The 21,755-nt window shown below is 40.2% G+C and overlaps 1 protein-coding gene across 1 annotated transcript in view; it reads left to right on the forward strand.

Moving 5' to 3' along the window:
• The window catches only part of FAM81B (family with sequence similarity 81 member B), a 53,634-nt gene extending 35,575 nt beyond the window's left edge, over window positions 1-18,059 (forward strand). Inside the window, exons 7-10 of the mRNA XM_042250835.2 lie at window positions 4,788-4,894; window positions 14,466-14,601; window positions 16,097-16,292; window positions 17,771-18,059. Of these exons, the coding sequence (XP_042106769.1) occupies window positions 4,788-4,894; window positions 14,466-14,601; window positions 16,097-16,292; window positions 17,771-17,904 (573 nt within the window). The 3' untranslated portion in view covers window positions 17,905-18,059. The remainder of the gene's footprint in view (window positions 1-4,787; window positions 4,895-14,465; window positions 14,602-16,096; window positions 16,293-17,770) is intronic.
• Window positions 18,060-21,755: the final 3,696 nt, after the last annotated feature.

The following is a 21,755-nucleotide window of genomic DNA, read 5'->3' on the forward strand; positions in this document are numbered from 1 at the left end:
GGAAGATCCCCTAGGGAAGGAAATGGCAACCCATTGCAGTGTTCCTGCCTGGAGAATCCCATGGACAGAGGAGTCTGGCAGGCTATGGTCCATAGGGTCACAAATGAAGTCACTTAGCATGCATGCACGCCAGAAGTAAGATCATTATGAATTACCAAAATACTCAAGCAGCAGTTACTCAAAAGAACTCTTTTCCTCCAAAGGGTTTAAGTACAGCTCATGACTTAATGAGTGCCTTGAGGAGCCTGATGGGCCACAGTCCACAGGGTCACAAAGAATCAGACAGGACAGACAGACAAACACTTTCACATTTTCTTATGTTCCAAAACAGCCCCTCATTGGAAGCATATGCTACCTGATTCTACGGTTGCCATCATTTCCTTACTTTCTAGGTTCTTCTCTCTTTTTCGTCTTCTTTTTTTTTTTTTTTTTTTTGGCCTTGCCATGTGGTATGTGGAATCTTAGTTCCCCGACCAGGGATTGAATCCTATTCTTGGACTGTCAGGGAAGGCCCACCGGGTACAACTGGAGAGAACAAGCAAAGGAATTTTCCATAGAAGTTATTTCTATTAAAGGTTCAGCATAAACCTGAGCTTATCACATTACATCCTAGCAATGGGTTATGTTTCTTACAAAACAATACACAAGTATTTGGCCTGGATTTTAAAGAGCATCTCTACACTGGCCCCTGCGTATCTCTACAGCTCACCCTCATGCTTCCTGGCTCACCCTTTATATCAGTGACGCTGAACCACCTGTAGTTCCCTCACTCCAGAATACAGCACTGCCTCCGTGTTCTCTCTGCTGTTTTTGCCTGAAATGTTTAAAGAATCCACCTGCAATGCAGGAGACCTGGGTTGGGAAGATCCCCTGGAGGAGGGCATGGAAACCCACTCCAGTACTCTTGCCTGGAGAATCCCATGGACAGAGGAGCCTGGGGGGCTCCAGTCCATGGGGTGGCAAAGAGTCAGACATGACTGAGCAACTAAGCACAGCACAGCACTTTCACCTTCACAGGCACTGGTTTAATGAAAAGAGCCAATGCAAGCTCTTCGATGCCCTGCTTTGTCATGGGCCTTGTGTGAGAGAAACACATCTCCTCTGAAGGCATTTGGGCAGAACAAAGTGAAAACCCTTTGGAAACTGGGGGAGATGGAAGCCTGGTGCTTGATTATTTGTTCATGGGAGTCCGTTTACAGAAAGCACAAGGTACAGAGGGGGACACAAAGCTTACAGCAGCCCCATCGGGCTGGTCCATCTCCCTACAAACCCACCTAAGCAGCCCTAATGGTTTGGGGGTTGATTATCTTAGTTTTTCAAGGTGATCATATCAACAACAAATCATAACAGCTTTATCTCTAGTTTTCTGATTACTTAAGGCTTTGACCAGAACTTCCAGAACATTGTTACACAAAAGTGGTCAAAGAAGGCAGCTTATGTAGTTCCTGATTACACTGGAAATGTCTTTGCTGTTGGCTATTGGTTTGATTTATTCTTAATTATATTAAGAAAGTACCCATCAATTCCTACTTTACTTAAATTTTATTAGAACTGAACATTTAACTTTATAAAATGCCTTTTGGACATTAACAAATGCCTAATTCAGCATGATTGGTTTTTTGTTTTGGGGTTTTTGTTGTTAGCTTAATTTTTTGGCCTTCTAATGGGCTACATCAAAGCATTTCCCAATGCTGAAACATTCTGGCATTTCTGTAATGAAAACTGTACAGTCTTTGTAACAACTCAGTATTTAATTTTGCATCTAACCTCAAAGGTTATATTAGATTTTCTAGTTTCTCTCTCCTTAGTTTTTTTAAGGTAATATATACATGATTCAAAATCAAATCTATATGAGAAAATACACCTTGAGAATTTCCACTTCCATAGCTGTCCCCAGTAATCACACCCATTCATGCTACTCACAGGGAACCATTTTTATTAGCCTATTATGAATCCTTTCCATATGCTTTTACAGGTAGTTCAGTTCAGCTCAGTCGTGTCCGACTCTTTGCGACACCACGAACCGCAGCACGCCAGGCCACCCTGTCCATCACCAACTCCCGGAGTCCACCCAAACCCATGTCCACTGAGTCGGTGATGCCATCCAACCATCTCATCCTCTGTCATCCCCTTCTTCTCCTGCCCTCAATCTTTCCCAGCATCAGGGTCTTTTCAAATAAGTCAGCTCTTTGTATCAGGTGGCCAAAGTATTGGAGTTTCAGCTTCAACATCAGTCCTTCCAATGAATACCCAGGACTTTACAGGTAGAAGCAAATACAAATTCATATTCTTATTTCCTCCTTTTTACACAAAAGATAGCATATTATAAGTGTATGACTATGCACCTGTTTTTTTCTAAACAAACATATCCTAGAGGCCCATCCTATCAGTACCTGGAGGGCTTCCTCATTCTTTTTCACAACCGTGTACTCTTCCTTTGTGTATAATAGCTCATTTAATCAGTCTCTCATGGATCAACATTTGGATTCTTTTCACTAATTTGCTCTTTCAAACAATGCTACAGTGTGTAACCTTGTACTTATGTCATTTTGTATGTCTGTAGAATAAATACCCAGAAGTGGGATTGTGGGGTCAAAGGTGCTGTGCTTGTTCTCTTGAAAGATCTTGCTCTCTGCAGAGTTTTTACCATATTGCATACCCACCAGCAATATATAATATGTCCTATATCTCCATTGCCTCACCGCTGAGTGTTGTTTGACTTTTGAATTTACCTTTCTTAAAGGAAAAGACATCTGTTTTAATTAGCCTTTATTACATGTTTTCATTTATTTAAGAGCTAGTTGTATTTCTTTTCCAGTGAGCTACCTGTTCATATCTTTTATCCACTTCTCTATTGGGCTATTGTCCTCTTTCTTTTCAATTTCCAGGAGCTCTTTATACGTTAGCAAGGTGAGTTGATTCCCTATAGTGTGAGCTGCAAATACATTTTTCCAGTTTTTCACGTCTCCTTCGACTTTTGGTTTGTACATGGTCTCTATTTATAGCTGAATTTATCAGTCTTCTTTTTACCTGTGTATGTGGCTTCTGAGATTTGAAGTCACAGAGCTTCCTCACACAAAGGCTTGAAAGAATTGCTTATATTTTCTTCTAACACTTTCAGGCCTTTATTTATATTCAAATCCTGGATCCGTTTTGGAATCTTTTTCTAAAATAGGATTGCCTTCATTATCATTTTAATTATTGAGACCTTGTAGTGTTTTTAATATCTGATAGGGCTAGTCTCTCCACTGTTTCTTTTTTCCCTTTTCCTAGTGATAACTGCTTTTGCAAATGATTTTAAGATTAGTCTGTCTAGGTCCAGGAGGTAAACTGACAGATAACGCTGCTTTCGTTTTAATTGAAACCATGTAAAATTAAAAAATTAACTTTCGAACTGACATAGTCATAGCGCTGTGTGTTTTATCCAAGAACACAGGGTACTTTCCATTTGCTCAGTTTTGTTTTTATATCCTTCAGGAGTGGTTTCAAATTTTCCTGATGTAGATTTGTTTATCTTAAATATATGTTGAGACGTCATCCTTTTTTTTAGTTAATTGTTATAGGGCTTTTATTATATCTTCTAACTACTTGTTAGTTGTGTATAAAGGCTGTATTAATTTTATACTTCATGAATTGTCTTGATTATAGTAATTTTTCATTTGGTCTTTGGTTTTTCCAGACACACAATAATATGATTTGTAAGTAAAAATCATTTGGCCTCACCTTTTTCCATTTTCATATGTATAATTTCTTTTCTCTAAGTGTTTTGAATAATAACTCGGGTACAATATTAAGTAATAATGCAGAGACAGAGGGCATCCTGGTCTTGTTCCTGACTTTAACAGAAATGTTCCCAGTGTTTCCCCTCTGATGGAAGAAATAAACTTTCTCAATAAATCTGTTTCTTGATGACTCAGACTGTAAAGAATCTGCCTGCAGTTCAGAAGACCCAGGTTCAACCCCTGGAAGATCCCCTGGAGAAGGAAATGGCTACCCACTCCAGTATTCTTGCCTGGAGAATCCCATGGAGAGAGGAGCCTGGCCGGCTACAGTTCACAGGGTTGCAAAGAGTTGGACACAACTGAGCGACTAACACAGCAGCATTCCTATTTTACTAAGGCTTTGCAAATCAAGAAAGTTTATAAAAGTAAATGCCTTGTGATATAAAGGACAGCATAATGACTATAGTTAACAATTCCAAGCTGCATATTTGAAAGTTGCTGAGAGAGCAGATCCTATGTTTAAAATGTCCTAAGTTATTTCACTTGGAATTTATTTGTGCTCATGTCAGAATTCTACCTAGAAATTCCCGAGGCCTGATCTTAGACCACTCAGGTGTTTTCTTTGCAGAGCCCAATTGTGCACTGCAGCATTTATTCAATAGCATTTGGTGAGCCTGTACCATTGGTCATCTTATGTGTCCTGAGGATACAGTGGTGATAAAAGATAGAGTGGCTTATATTGTAACTGGGGAGACAAAGAAAAGCAACAATCAAACCAACAAACTGATAAACCAAGGTCAATAGCATGCTTTTGTTATATCATTAGATGGTTTCTTATCAAAAAGATTATTATAGACAGCAGAATGGAACATGCCCCCATTGTTCTTTCCCTGAAGGTAGCGCTATAACTGTTGAATCATTCCTTTGACAAAAATCATTTTCAAATGCAAGCATGCTTTAGGCTCAAGTCTTTATTCTGGGCTCCTTTAGGAATAAAGTATAATGAATGTAAGTGCTAGTGGTTTTGTTCACACACAAAAAGGCTCCCTTTTGTACTTTCATTAGGTAATGCAGCTCTTAGAAAAGATAGAGGCTTCCAGTTCTGAGCAAATCTCAAGTTTAAAGATGGTCCAGGGGGATTATCGCCACGAAATGAACCTTTTGGAGTTCAAGTAAGTGAATGGGAGATTTTTAATTCTGTTTAATGCATTCCAAAGGGTTTTGCCTAATGAAAGCATTAGCACTAAATTAAATCCTATTCCAAGAATTTGAACCTGGCCAAGAAATAAAGCAACACAGTGATGCGCAGATAATATTTTATACTAGAGGGATTCATACCATATTTTAATAGAAGAAATATGCATATTAATTTTCCATTCTCATTTGTATAATATCTCAACTGAAATGACACTTTCTGATAAGAGTACAATTTTAACTTATCAATTGTACACTAAAATGCCTCAATGTAAAACACAATTGAACATAGATTCCATGAAGTTATCAAATAATTTTTTAAGTTTGATTCATTAGCTCTTCCTTTAAGATTTCTTCTAAGACCCTCTGCTTGCTTCTTTTCAGTATCCCTATTTGAATACTATTTGTAATCCCACATTACACCGAGTTCTCCTCTGTACAATGGAGAAAGCAATAAAGGAGACAAGACTCCCCATTCAAATTATTGGCCTCCTTATCCTCAGCTCCTTTCTTATTTAAATAACCACCATTTCCTGGCATCATAGTACCAGCAAAGGAAATTCTAGGTACTTAGATGGTACCATCTTGGGGTTGAGTCACTCAGTCCGGTCTGACTCCGTGAACCCATTGACTGCAGCACGCCAGGCTGCCCTCTCTCTTCTGTATCTCCCAGAGTTTGCACAAGCTTATGTCCATTGAGTCAGTGATGTCATCCAACCATCTTGTCCTCTGTCTTCTCTTTCTCTTCCTGCCCTCAGGCTTTGCCAGCATCAGGGTCTTTTCCAGTGACTCAGCTCTTCACATTAGGTGGCCAAAGTATTGAAGCTTTAGCATCAGTCCTTCCAGTGAATATTCTGAGTTAATTTCTTTTAGGATTGACTGGTTTGATCGTCTAGCTGTCCAAGGGACTCTCAAGAGTCTTCTCTAGCACCTTCATTATGGTCCAACTCTCATATCCATACATGACTACTGGAAATCATAGCTTTGATTATATAGACCTTGGTTGGCAAAGTGATGTCTCTGCTTTTTAATATGGTATCTAGGTTTGTCACAGCTTTTCTTCCAAGAAGCAAGTGTCTTTTAATTTCGTAGCTGCAGTCACTGTACAGAATGATTTTGGAGCTCAAGAGAACAAAGTCTGTCACTGTTTCCATTGTTTCCCCATCTATTTGCCATGAAGTGATGGGACTGAATGCCATAATCTTCATTTTTTGAACGTTGAGTTTTAAGCCAGCTTTTTCACTCTCCTCTTTCACCTTCATCAAAAGGCTCTGCCCCTTCTATTCTTGTTTTTTCTCCTCTCTGTCCCACATCACTTCAGTTTAATGTCTTGGTCAAATCATAATCATGAATATACTTTCTCTCCATTCTCCTCCATCTCTACCATATTTCATTAAATCTAAGTGCCACCAACTATAAAATGTACCAGTATATTCTTGTACCTCTAAGACTTGAAGCTAACAACTGAACAGTGTATGCTAAGTTGCCTAAGTCATGTCCGACTCTATAACTCTACAGACTGTAGCCTGCCAGGCTCCTCTATCCATGGGATTCTCTAGGCAAGAATACTGGAGTGGGTTGCCATTCCCTTCTCCAGAACATCTTCCCAGACTCATGGCTCAAAATAGGGTATCGCACATTGCAGGCAGATTCTTTACCATGTGAACCACCAATGGTCATCACTAAAACTCAAAGAGAAATAGGTGTCTTCAGTAAACAGAAAATACCTACTTTCTTCATTCTCTAAAAATTCTTGTCTAGGTTCTTAAATTCTAGCACAATGAGGGTGCTCAGTAAATATCTATGTTATGTTTGATCTAATCCCTTTAGTTTAGAATTAGGATAAAGTGTCCATAGGAGAAATAGAAAAGTAAACTGTTTCTAGAAGCACAGTTTAAGGATGGATTTTATTTGGGGAGAAAAGGAACTTCTTATCTGGAGTGGAAGACTGGCTTAAAGCAGTCAAAAATATTAATAAACTGAAAAGAGGGGAAAAGTAAATGCTTGAGATCTAGGGATGACTGCTTCACTCATGTTGTTGCCTACTTTTTCCCACCTTCAGTCCTGTGGGAAATCGGCTTATAGATGAATCATCTAAATAGCTAAATCTGAATCTGGACACTTTTGTAATAGTATAAACTAGAATCCTTTCCCATTTGAAATAATGAAGTCTTAAAATTTCATTAGTATTACAGTACTTAATAGTTTATAAGCCAGATTTTTCCCCAGGCAAATACTTATTAGTCTATAATTCAATTACACAATAGACTTATTTAAAATTTCTCCACTTATTTTTTAAATTAAAAAGTAGTATGTATCATTGTAACAAATAAAATAAGGTAAAGATAAAAATAGAGGTCACCATTCAGGCTTCCTAATGTAACCAGTGTGAACACCAGGAATGTATTTTTCCTCCCTTTCCCCCTTGTTCATACAAATATGTAGCAGAAAAGGGAGATTTTATATATATACTATATAATATGTATTTAGCATAGATTATATATGCGAGAACATGGGTTTTTAAAATAAATCCTATATGCATTACTCAATAACTTTTTTTTCCAGTATATGTTGGTATCTCTCTAAATCACTGAATATTATTCTAGCATTATTTTCACAGCTGCATATTTTAACTTACAGATATGCCATAAATAATTCAACTAACTGATAAATAGATCTTTTCCAGTTTATACAAACAAAAATTATTGTATGTATATCCTTAAATTTCCTTAGATATAGGTACTTTTATTCCTATAGACAAAATTCCTAGGTCAGAGTTTATGTTTGTATTAATTTCTATAAATTTATTTCTAAAAATGTTGTAGCAATTTACTCATACCAGCAATGCCTGAGAAGGACCATTCTTATTTCTGTGCATTCTTATTCACACTGAGTATTCTTTTTAATATTTGCCAATTAAAGGGTGAAAATAGCATCTCTTTCTTTCATTTGCATTCCCTTCACCCCTTGAATTTCTGTGAATTGCCCATTTTTTACCATTTATTTTCAACACTTTTTTATCTACTAGTAGGATTCCTTCACATTAGGGATATTGACCCTTTGAGCTATGTATTGCAAAGTATTCTGTTCAAAGAGAAAGTGAGGCGGGTAGGGCTTTTTCTTTCAATCAGAGCACTTCTCAAAGCAAAGTGGGTGGAGTATAGTATTTGCTTTACTTTTTTAAGAAAAAAGAAAACTGTTTCTGAACAAAGAGACTAAAAGCTTTTAATAACATTAAAGGGGAAGTTTAACTGGCAATTTTTCTCATTTAGAAATTTTAACAAATTCAAGTTTGATGGTAGACGGAACATATTTTATTAATATATTGAACTTAAAAGCCAGAATATTGTCTGGGAGTTTTCTAGTGAGTTCTGTGCTTTGGCACAGAAGTAATCATTTGATGACAAAGGATCATTTCATCTGGACCTCTGCACTGAGCCTCCTCTTTCCAGAAGGGCCTTAGTCAGATGGTCAGCTAAGAAGTGTCCTCAGCCAACAACCGAGTGCTTACAGAGCAAGTCTCAGGCATCATGAACTGCGGCTGCCCTTCAACAAGCGGCGAGCAGAGGCAGCACGCCCTCGATAGCTCTTGCTGCTGCTGCTGTTGTTCAGTTGATAGTGAATTATAAGAAAAAGCATTTGGCCAATGAAGCAAATGCCTAGAGTCAAGTCTTACTACACAGCTTTGAAGGTGCTGCCACGGTAGAAAACAAATCAGAGCAAGGACCTGTCTCACTAGTCTTCGTATCCTCAGCACCCAACACATTTAGGTACAAATAGAAACTGGTGAATGAAGGAATGTGTTGAGCATCTATAATACTTAAGCTGTGCTTTGGAAAATCTAAAGATACAATCATGACCATAGACAGTAGAGGAGAAAACACACAAATAAGTAAAAAGCTCATTAACAGGTAAAGTGAAAGTTGAGATATTAAATGAAATATATCAGTAGGCAGAAATAATAAATATTCATTGTCATGTATAAACGCCTACCAATCACTAAGGGCTTCCCAGGTGGTTCACATGGTAAAGAATCTGCCTGCCAAGAAGGATCCCTGAGTTGGGAAGATCCCCTGGAGAAGGAAATGGCAACCCACTCCAGTATTCTTGCCTGGGAAAATCCCATGGACAGAGCAGCCTGGCAGGCTACAGTCCATGGGGTCATAAAGAGTTGGACGCAACTTAGTGACTAAACCACCACCCCCGCCCCCCCCAACCGCCCCCCCCAACCCCCGCCCCACCACCACCACCACCAATCACTAACTGCTCATGCAGCTCATGTGCACTCAGCTCCGCCAGCTGGGCCTCATCTTCATTTCAGACACAAGGTAACTCATAGTCATGGAGATTAAATAATTTGCCCAAAGTCACACAGTAAGAAAGTGTCTGACTCCAAATCTCAGGCTATTTGTATCAACCTGGGATGCTTCCATCTCATAACTTCACATATTATAGTAAACTAACTGTGCTATGACCAACCTAGACAGCATTTCAAAAAGCAGACACATTACTCTGCCAACAAAGGACCGTCTAGTCAAAGCTATGGTTTTCCTGGTAGTCATGTATGGATGTGAGAGTTGGACTATGAAGAAAGCTGAGCGCAGAAGAATTGATGCTTTTGAACTGTGGCATTGGAGAAGACTCTTGAGAGTCCCTTGGACTGCAAGGAGATCCAACCAGTCCATCCTAAAGGAGATCAGTCCTGAATATTCATTGGAAAGACTGATGTTGAAGCTGAAACTCCAACACTTTGGCCACCTGATTCAAAGAACTGACTGATTAGAAAAGACCCTGATGCTGGGAAAGATTGAGGGCAGGAGAAGGGGATGAAAGAGGATGAGATGGTTAGATGGCATCACTGACTCAATGGACGTGACTTTGAGCAAGCTCTAGGAGTTGGTGATGGACAGGGAGGCCTGGCGTGTTGCAGTCCATGGGGTTGCAGAGTCATATGTGACTGAGCGACTAAACTGAACTGTGCTACTGAAATTTAGGAAAGGGAATGATCAGGTGCTCAAAACTGATGGTCTGAGCCTATGAAGATACTGGAATTTAAACTCAAGTACAATTTGTAAGAAACAATAAACAGAAGTCTTTCTATCAGAGTGAAGCTGAAATTTCTTTTTAACTAGTGTCACTCATTAAAAACCATAGAACGCTGAGAAGAAATTAATTTGAGGTTATTGGTATAAAGGGCTTCCCCTGTGGTTGAGCTGGTAAAGAATCCACCTGCTATGCAGGAGACCTGGGTTCACTCCTTGGGTCGGGAAGATCCCCTGGAGAAGGGGAAGGCTACCCACTCCAGTGTTCTGGCCTGGAGAATTCCATGGACTGTATAGTCCATCGGGTCGCAAAGAGTTGGACATAACTAAGCGACTTTCATTCACTCACTATTGGTATAAATTTAGTTCAGAAGTTTCTTGAAATTTATTTCTTGTTTGTGACATGAAACTTAGATTCTTAGACTCAATCTCTAAAGAAACAATAGTACCTAATTTAAAGGACTTATTCAGATACAAAAAATGAAAACATCTTCTGTGTTTATAACCCACCAAATGGCACTAAATTTTTCTATATTCTCACGTAGTTAGTTAAAGCCACCATCTGAATTCTCAAAAGCCTGGTAATAGTAACAGCTTTCAAGAATTCAAAATATTTATGTCTTCTAAAATAGTTCATTCAACAGATTGTTGGATGCAAGACCACTGGGTTTGAGACATGAGAGAGCTGGTAAAACTCGCCCAGGATGGAGCTAATTCCTCATTTATGTATGTCATCTGCAGGGAGGTCACTGGGATATTTGTTCCAAGCCCCACTCTCTGCCTTCACCATTCACTCTCACCACAGCCAAGGGTTTCCCAGCTGGTTCAGTGGTTAAGAATCTGCCTGCCAACACTGGAGACACAGGAGGTGAAGTTTCGATCCCTGAGTTGGGAAATCCCTTGGAGGAGGAAATGGCAGCCTACTCCAGTATTCTTGCCAGGATAATCCCATGGACAGAGGAGCCTAGCAGGCTACACTTCATGGGGTCACCAAGACTCAGATGTGAGGGAGCATGCCTGTGCACACGTGCACACACGCGCGCACACACATGCGCGCGCGCACACACATGCGCGCGCGCACACACATGCGCGCGCGCACACACACACACACACACACACACCCTCTCTACTCTGGGCTCTCGTGGTGTCTACAGAACCCCATTAAATTTTCTTTTGCTCTTTTGTGACTTTCTCCCTTATAATTGCCTTTGGTGTGCATTTTAACCTGATTCTATCAGTGTGAAAAAATGTTCAAAATCAACCTTTGTCTCATGTTTGTGCTAGTGAGGTCTCTGGCTGTAATTTAAGTCTGATTTATGATTTAAGGAAAAGGAAAGAAAAAGTTACCTATCACTCCATCTGTCTATCTATCTACTCACCTATGTAACTACATCTGATCAAAATACTCCCATAACCGGTGATGTAGAGAATTTGACAACTAAAGTGTGTCATCTAAGATAAATTCATCCTATTGAGATTATACCTGTATGTTCTATAATTAACAGAATAATTCTTATATGGCAAATCATGTCCATTATGCTACGGAAAAGTCAAAAGAAAGGAAAATACTTATATAAACCACTATTTTTATCCTTTTTACCTTTCAAGGAGAATGCTTTTAAATAATGCCTTTCTATTTTAATAAGCTAACAATAGACAGGATCTGACCTCTGTTACCAGGAAAGTGAGTTTCCAGTTACAGGCAAAACCTTGTGATAAGAAGATCATAAAAAGTAATTCATTCTTTATGGTTTATTTTAATTTCAGAATTTCAATTACTGCCATGTCCTTCCAGAGATATTACCTAGGTACATTTAATGGCTCCTTGATTTTCAGAGGGATTTTAATATTTTATTACTGATGAGAGCAAATGTTCTCATTCATTTACACAGTGAAGGTGAGAACTGAAGGACGGATTCTTAATGGTAAAGCTATCTTATTTATCTGGGGATATACTCTCCCACTTAACCATCACAATTAATCCTTTCACGAGAGAGAAGGGAAGATGAAAATCAAAGATTAGGTCTCTAAATAGCTTGACATGTCTATAATTTGCTATTTGTTAACAGCCCTAATAAAATGTATTCAATGAGAAAGAATAAATCATTTATTCAGCCTCTGCTTAACTGAGCATTTCTATATTCCAGGCATGGTTCACAGCCATGAACAAAACAAAGTCCTTGCCTTCACTTTCTAGTGGAGAAGAGCTACATATTATGTATCATGTGATGATGAGCATTTTGAAGAAAAATAAAGAAGGGTAAAGGAATAGGGAGTGTCAAGAAAATTTTCTGTGATAAGGTTGTGCTTGAATATAAATATAAATGAAATTAGGGCAGGGGCCATGGTATATTCTCAGGAAGAGTGTTTCAGACAGAGGCAGCAGTTGGCTAAACAGGGATTGTCCACCCATCCACTGGGGGGCTGATTTATCTGAGACCCAACATCTGTCATTAGCCAGCAGCACAAGTGTTTAAAAAGCAAGCTTAAACTAAGAACAGGAAGAATAATCAACTTCATCTTCTTCACTATTGAGAAACCCACATCAAGGATAAGTTCCTATGCTGACGCTTTCTATGTGAAAAATATTCCTCTCTGTATCAAAAAGCATTAATTCAGAAAGATGGAGAATAGAATTTAGCTATTACACTACAACAAATATAAGTACTGAAAAAGTAACTCCCTTTTCCATTTCTGGATTTCATCATCCAAATCTGAGTTTCTCAACCTTGGCACTATTAGCATTTTGGAAGGATAATTCTTTGTTATGAGGCTGCCCTGTTCACAGTAGGATGTTTACCCACCATGGCTCAGTAGCACCTCCCATTCGTAACAACCAAAAACGTCTCCAGACATTGCTAACTGACCCCGAGTCCACATAAAAATGGAAATTACCTACTATCATCTTTTCCAACTGATAGTCCAAACACTTTTTCAGGAAAGCTAAAGAAGCATGCAATAAGGTACACGTCTAGCATGCCTTAGGCAATTTCCAGTGATAAATGTCACACACCAAATTAGCTGCATGTAACTTTTCCTGAAACCATTAGAGCAACTATTATTTCAAGTAACCCCACAGTTTAAGGTAGTCTGAATATTTTCAATAACAAATGACATGCCCTTTTCCTGCGATGTAATATTTAGCCTAAACAGAATTCGAACGTGACATCTTATCATGAGCAAATCACAAGCAGAAAACATCTTCAGAAACCACTTCCCAGGCCCCATCACCCCTCTTAATCATTTCAGATGAGGACTCCCCTCTCAAACTCTCAGCCACTCTGCAGTGAATTTTCAAACTGATGTACATGATTCCAGTCCTTTTAATTTTAGCAAATGTTGGGAGATAGTGAAGGCAGTGAATCCCAGTATGCTACAGTCCTTGGAGTTGCAAAGAGTCGGACATGACTTAGGGGCTGAACAACAGCAACAATGACATCTACTTCTGTTTAAATCCTTCATTCTGTTATTTAACAGTCCTATTGTGCATTGACTTGATGTGAGCAGTTCCTTCCTGCACACTTCTTGATGTTTCTGATTTTGCCCCACTTGATTAACTCAGCATCTCTCTAAATCCACCCCCCACCCCCGCAAAGAATAAAGAATCCACTCAGAGATCCATTGGTGACACGCAGGGACTTCACTGAAGGTTTGCCGGAAGCAGAGATGATCACCGAGGAGCATCTCCCTTGGACACTTGGCTTCCCAAAGTCCTTTCGGTCTCTCTCCCTTCTTCCCGTTTCTCCCTCTGACTGTCCTCTCTCGCCCAGCACCTCCTCAGCTTCACAGTGAGCCTAGCAGAGAAAAGATTTAGCCAACTACTGCCCTTCGCCAGTCTGCCCGTAGCTAAGAATGGCTTTTACACTTTCTAATCATTTTTTAAAGGAAAAGGTATACTTCATGACATCACATGAAATTTAAATTTCAGTGTACATAAAGTGTCATTAGATGATAGCCACCTCATTTGCTCATCATTTATTTAAAAAAAAAAAAAGCCTATAATTTGTATCATGTGGGGCTGCTTTCCCACTGGGCGGGAAGACAAATGGTTGCAAGGGAGACCGCATGGCCTGAAAAGCCTGAAGTATTTACTATGTAACCTTTTAGAGAAAAGGTGGTCTGCTAACCTCTGCTGCTGCTAAGTCGCCTCAGTCGTGCCGACTCTGTGCGACCCCATAGACGACAGCTAACCTCTACCATAGACTAATACCATGCTATACTAACACCAAGTGACTTGTTGAAGTAATTCTTCTGCGCACACAACTACGGCCTGGGCACTGACAGGAGATGGCACAGACCTTTCTGTGTGTGTACGTGTGTTTCAGGCTGCGCAAATGGGTGCTGTCGGCAGGGACCCAGTGTGTGCTCCCTTACCCACCCCCCATCACCCCTAAGTGTTTGCTGGGCACACGGACCCTCATCATCAAAAAATGCAGAGTTTTCAATAAATGTTGGTTTTATGCATAAATTTACTTATTAAAATAGAACAAACTACTTTCCCCCCTAGATTTAATTCCCTTTCATTGAATCTGTATGAGGAAATGGAGAACCATCAAAAACGGACAGAAAACCAGGTCATCAAATACGAACAAGAGCAGCTCAGCCGTGCAAACCAGTGTCTGGCCCTCCTGCAGGAGAAGCTGGTAAGGGCTCTGTTATCCCCTGTCTAGATGTGAGCGGTGAGTCTGGGTCTCGAGAGCCACGCTTGAAACCTCACAGTAACCTTCAGCGCCTCAGTAACTGACTTTTTAGCACTGGAATAGGAGTCCAGAGGCCTGTCTGCTACACCCCAATTCTGTGCACTCCCACGCCTTCTGGTATCTCTCCCTGTACCAGAATAACACAAAGAGAGCTTTTTAAAGTACAGATTCCTGGTCCCAACCCAGAGCTGAAGCATCAGACCCTCCAGAGCCTTCCCTGGGGATCTGCTCCGGGATAAGCTCCTTGGGTGATGTTCAGATATGATAAAACCTGAAAACTGCCTTAAACAAGTCGTTTTTACCTCTCTGGAGAGCCACTGGTAGATCAGAGGAGGTTTTTTTCAAAACTCCTTCTCCAGGGCAGACCTTGTAGAGACACCCCCAAGCTTCGGGGTGAGGCGACAGGCACATATAGGAAATCCATCGCAGGCTCGCTTCTCCAACCAGCAATGCCGGCCACGCTGCTGAGCCCGGACGGGAGAGCTGCACGGCCAACCTTGCAAGTGATTCAAATAAGACGATTCTGGAACTTCAGGAGAGCGGCTTTCGGCTGCTCGGGAAAGGACGCTCCCGTTACTCAGCCTGAGCTTGTTGACATGGATGGAGGCAGGAGTCCCAGAAAGGGAGGTCAAACGTTACAGCTTTATCACTGATACGGCTGTTGAAGGACGTGTGGTCCGACCTGCAGCCAAGCAGGCCCGCTGGTTCTGCTCCGGGTTTAGGCAAGACTCCTCCGCCAGTTCTAGGCGGCACTAGGTGAGAACCCGGTCATCTGCGGGCAGAAGGCGCCGATCACAAGGAAGAGAAAATGGAACCCACCGCATTTCTCTCTTCCCTGCAGGGGAGTGAGAAGGAGCAAAGAAGCTCGTTTGTCTCAGGCTGCCTCTGCAGCCCCACCCTGCTGCATGTTAGAATCACGTGGGGAGCTTGTAAATGCCATCAACTCCTGGGTTCAACACAGCCCCATTAAATCAGAATTGTGTGTAGGGGTAGGGTGGGGTTGAGGGGGAGGATAATGGGCCAGGGGATTCTAATAGAAAGCAGAGATGGAGAGCCACTGTTCTGCCTGAAGCCTGTCCACATGGAGATAGGAAGCTAATACTTAGGAGAATGTCCCAGGAGCTCAAGTGAAGCAGGATGTAAAATACCTTCCTTGGCAACACTTCTTTAAATGCCACAATGCCTATTCCTCCAGGCATTTCACAAGGACCACAGCCCTTTCTCTTCTCCCATAGCATGCAGAATTTCAGAAACCGCAAATGAACAAGGCCAAATCAAGGAATTAACTTACGCTTGTGAATAGCTTTAGATCTAAGGGAACCTGGTTTGGAAACTCATGTTTATCACAGGAAAGCAAACTTGTTAAAACGCATTCTCTAAGATAAAATTCAAATCCACAAAGGTTTTCAGCAGTTTTATCACATGACCTATTTTGTAGGATATGTCTGAAAAAAACATGGAAGAAAAATTACTGAAGCTTTCAACCAAGTTAGAGAATTTCATTAACACAGAGAAGTATGAAGCAGACCTAAACAAAATAAAGCATACAGAAAATAAACTGTCCAAGAAGATGAGCCAGCTGGAAAAGCACATCTGGGATGAATTAGAGAAAATGCAGGATGAATACCAATCAGGTGAGCAGGTACCTTTAACTGAGTCAAGAACATCAGCCCTTTCTTATCCAGTCCTTCAGGGTTTTCTACTTTAAGCTAATGGCCAGGGAGCAATCTTGTCATTAGTCAAGTGACATGCTTTGTATTTCATCCGACTTTCCTAAATAACCCATAGAATGTCAGCATATCACCGGAGGGAAGATAAATATGCAAATTTAGCTTCTCATTCATAGGTTGCAGGGTCACAAGTTGCCATTGCTGTGAGATTTATTTTTCAGTCTTTAAGATCATAGAATCATAACATTGTCAGACCTGGAAAATCCTCAGAGATCATCAAGGCCTGACTTGTGGTTATATCATGAAATTAAGAGTCTAGGTCAGATGTCCCCCACTGAACTGCAGGTAATGAGCCTGGACAGTTGTCAAACTGGAGACCTGACCTTTAGAAGTCAAGAGAGAGAAATGAGTGAGCACAGTCCAGCATAATGACTGCTTTTCTTCTTAAGGAGGCTAATGGCAGCAGTGTCAAGCTGAGCTAACATCAAAGAGGATTAATTTGAAAGGCTCATCTAATTTGTCATAAGGAAGGATGGGGGGATAGGTGTAGTGGAGCAGCCATCTGCCTCGAGCCACAGTTTTGAGAATTACCAGGAATCAGAAGGTCCCTGTATGAGAAGCAACCCCAATTTAACTTACCCAACTTTTAGGGCTCTGCTTGCTATTTACCCATTAAAGATGGAATTTTACTCATTCTGTTAGTACAATCCCAGTATGAACTGAAGAGTAATTTGTAATCTATATGTTTCTGTGTTTTACCAAGTGAGAGCTTAACAAATGGGGACTCCCAATTAATGGTTTGCTTTTATGCCTTTAACAAAAATGTGTTGAGAAATGACTATGTGAAAGCCTCCAGTGAATAAGCAATGGGCTGTACCCTAAGAATCTTGAGGTCTGGTAGGCTGTGGTCCTGAGTGGCTGGATTTTGGTATAACAGAGACACAAAGTGCTGGGGGCAGGCGTGGGGGAGCAGCTGGCAAGGGACCATTCCTTAAGTCCTTCAAACAGGTTGCGAGAAGGTTTAAAATCTCATCTGTGGCCTTTACCTTCAATTTTGTAACAAGAATAAAAAAGAGATCATCCAAATTTCTTGTCCAAGTGGACAGAAAGAAAATATTTTCAATTTCTCTCTTGATATATAGAATTATTTCATTATGCAATCTATTGGGGATGGAGAGGAAGGACAAGAATTGAAATTTCACAATGAAGCCAGATACTAGTTGAAACACGGTTGCGAATGCATTCTGATGACATTATAAGAAAAAGATTATTATACATTTTTAGACCATTTTTAGACTGGTCTTAATGGAATTTAATATGCTTTGAATTAAACAATGATTGATTGTGGCAGGACTGCTGACTAGTAACTTTTGTTAAAATTTTTTTTAAAGATCCAATGCTTTGTTTAGCTTCAATATACCTATTTTCATATCCTCTTCCAGGATTTAAATCAATTCATGACTCTCTCAACTCCCTCCAACGAATACAGAAAACAAAGATGGATTTAGAAAAATATAAAGTACAGAAAGACCTAAAGAAATTGCAGCGTAAGATAGCGGAACTCCAGGAATCATAAACTTTCCAGTCATCGTCTTTTTCACCAGCCAATGGAGTGGTTTCCTGGGAGAAGTTTGGGAAAAAAATCTGCTTGAGATGTTTACTGCTTCTATTTCTTACCACCTTTCTAAGCTGATGAATGTACCAGAAAACCCAATAAAGCAGGGAATTTTATGATGTCTTGATATTAGAGAAAAAGGGAATTTCTTTCCATACGTACCTTTATATTTTTATTTGTCCACAAATCTGCATGTTATTCCTATAGGCCTGGTGAAGTAGGCCTGGTGTAATATATTAAAGAATGGCGGAAACTGTAGAAAATTGGAGACAACTTACTTGCCTAAAAAGAATAGCAACTATGCAGTTCCAGTCCATTATTTACATGCATATAATCCATTATTGTCCAAAGTTTTATTTTCCAAAAAAACCAGAAATCTGGTTTTACATGAAACCATTTATAAGCATTAGCAACTAGTTCTTAAACTATGAGGGAAATATCTCTGGGGCAGATACAGCCAAGTGAACTGTCAGACTGCAACTTCTAATGCAGAGGTTTTAATTTTCAAACAGCCCCAATATTTATACCAAGTCTAACTTCTGTGTATTTAAAATACTGATTCATCATACTCAATATGTATCAGAATTATGAGCAAGGAAGAGTTAACCATCTAAAAGAATATAACAGTTTCCATGAAAAACATCCAACATAATTTTATCCTGGTGCTAAATTTAAAAGCCCTGCAAAAAAATATGAATTAGTTTCCCATAAAATTAAACTATCTCTAACTTTGGTAGACATAAATGTGAAATGGAAAACCTGATATTGGGCAGGAAAATCAGGAAAAATAAAAACAAACTATTCATGTTTTGTACTATGTAGAGAACTGCATACTCTTACATTATTGGGGAGTCTACAAATTGGTACAATAATTTAAGGGGTAATTTGGAAACATCTATTAACATTTTAAAGTGTATATAGCCTTTGACCCTGGAATTCTACTGCTAGATACTCATATTACAGCAGGAAAAAAACTTCCAAAATATGGAAAGATATATGAATAAAGATGCTCATTATAGCACTGTTTCTTATAGAAAAAATGAAAACTACCCAATCAAAAGGAACTGATTGACTAAATTAATATCACCAACAACAAAAAAAGTGCTACCTAGCCCTTAAAAAGAACACAGAAAGAAATCCAAGATACTTTGTTAGGTAAATAAAGCAAATTGCAAAGCTATATGAATGTGATCCCACCTGTGCCAAAAAAGTCCTAAAATAAAATACACATACAGTATGCAAAAAAAGTAAGAATTTACAGCAGACTAGCAGAATTATGAAAAATTTTGTTTTCTACACTAAGTGGTTATTAATGCTTTTATAGTATTATAATAGCTGTTACCAGTAAAGATGTTTTAAAAAAAATAACCACAACAACAAACACACGAGGAGGCTAACAGAGTCACTCTTTGTAATGAACCAAATAAGTGGTTGTAGGAAAAGTTAAGTTAGAACTTCACACAGATTAACAGCCAAGCCAGATCCACATTTTACTGTACACATTTAGCAGCAAAAACAATGACAATGTACAGCAAATAGAAAAAAAAAGTTGATGCATTTTTTTCCTTGTAAGCAAAAATGCTCTAACTTGTAACTGAAATAATAGGGCAAGATCAAGCCAAAAGCTTTCCTAGAACGGGTCTTCTGTATTGGCCTTGACAGGGTAGAACCACGTGGAACTGAATGCAATGCAATCGAGTAGGGATTCAAAGGGTCCTCTGCTAGGATTCTTCACCGGGCACCCCAAGTTGGGGTGTTCAGAAGTTTGCAGACACTAGATGGCCTGAAAACTATGCCTTATGAGAAGGTGGATCACATTTAGTAGGGTCCTGATGCTGGGAAAGATTGAAGCAGGAGGAGAAGGGGATGACAGAGGACCAGATGGCTGGATGGCATCAGCGACTCTATGGACGTGAGTTTGAGCAAGCTCTGGGAGTTGGTAATGGACACAGAAGCCTGGCATGCTGCAGTCCATGGGGTTGCAAAGAGCTGGACACGACTGAGCGACTGAACTGAACTGAAAGCCTATACAGCTTTAATTTGTTGTTGATGTCCTGTCCTGATGAGTGGGCTCAGTATTGGAGGAATATTCCTGAAAGCCATTGCTACCTCAGGATAGCAGCAACTTAACTCCAAACAGAAGTGACTGTGAACAACATACACATCACCCTCTGACCCAAACATATCCCCTCATTCAGCTCAGTTCAGTTCAGTCACTCAGTTGTGTCTGACTCTTTGTGACCCCATGAACTGCAGCACGCCAGGCCTCCCTGTCCATTACCAACTCCCAGAGCTTACTCAAACTCATGTCCATCGAGTCGGTGATACCATCCAACCATCTCATCCTCTGTCATCCCCTTCTTCTCACATCCTCAATCTTTCCCAGCATCAGGGTCTTTTCCAATGAGTCAGTTCTTCACGTCAGGTGGCCAAAGTATTGGAGTTTCCACTTCAGCATCAGTCCTTCCAATGAATATTCAGGACTGATTTCCTTTAGGATGGACTGGTTGGATCTCCTTGCAGTCCAAGGGACTCTCAAGAGTTTTCTCCAACCCCACACTTCAAAAGCATCCATTCTTCAGTGCTCAGCTTTCTTTATAATTGAACTCTCACATCCATACGTGACTACTGGAAAAACCATAGCTTTGACTAGATGGACCTTTGTCAGCAAAGTACTATCTCTGCATTTTAATATGCTGTCTAGGTTGATCATAACTTTTCTTCCAAGGAGCAAGCGTCTTTTAATCTCATGGCTGCAGTCACCATCTGCAGTGATTTTGGAGCCCCCCAAAATAGTCTCTCTTTGTTTCCATTGTTTCCCCATCTATTTGCAGTGAAGTAATGGGACCAGATGCCATGATCTTGGTTTTCTGAATGTTGAGTTTTAATATATCCCCCACTCAACTTTATTTTAGCTGGTTCTGAAGACGTCCATGGCCACTCCAGGGGCATGTGGCATCAGCAGAAGTGGAAGTGGAAAGAGTGGTCTGAATCAATGGACTCATTGTAGTTAAAATGTGAATTTTACAAAAACCTAGTAAACACGTTGGTAAAGCTCATGTAAGTGAGGGGCCCTGGAGCTCAAGAGTCAGCATTTCACAGTAGCTTCAACTCTGCTCTGGGAGCCAATGAAGCCCCGGGTTTCCCTCCTTCTGCATTTATTTTGCCACAGGCCCCAAAAGATAACAAAAGCGAACAATCCCCTTAAGAAGCTCAATATATGGCGCTTTATTCTTTATCAAACACCAACTCTTAATCCTCTGGAAAATGTCAGACTTCTCTCAACAAATACAGGAGAATGTTTGTTCAAAGCATTTTGCTTCCCTATAGAACATGAAGGGCTTCCCTGGTGGCTTAGAGGGTAGAGCATCTGCCCGCAATGCAGGAGACCCGGGTTCGATCCCTGGGTCGGGAAGATCCCCTGGAGAAGGCAATGGCACCCCACTCCAGTACTCTTGCCTGGAAAATCCCATGGACAGAGGAGCCTGGTAGGCTGCAGTCCATGGGGTCACAAAGAGTCGGACACGACTGAGTGACGACACCTAGAGAAAATGAAGGACAAATCCCGCACCTCATGTTACTCAAGTATCTTCCTTCTCAGCCCCACTATAAGGTGGGTATACTCACACCTGAGTGCCAGGACAATAAAGCTCAAGGTCAAAGAGCATCCCCAGAGTGCTGTGGACACCATCAACTCTCTCCTCTTCTGCAGAGGAGCTCACTTCTATGGTGTCACCAATAATACCAGCAAGAAGCATTCAAAACTACCAAGAAGGAGAAACTTGATCCATAATATATATGTGTTTACCTTA

This window comes from Ovis aries, chromosome 5 (genome assembly GCF_016772045.2).
Source record: "Ovis aries strain OAR_USU_Benz2616 breed Rambouillet chromosome 5, ARS-UI_Ramb_v3.0, whole genome shotgun sequence".
In the NCBI taxonomy this organism is placed as follows: Eukaryota; Metazoa; Chordata; class Mammalia; order Artiodactyla; family Bovidae; genus Ovis; species Ovis aries.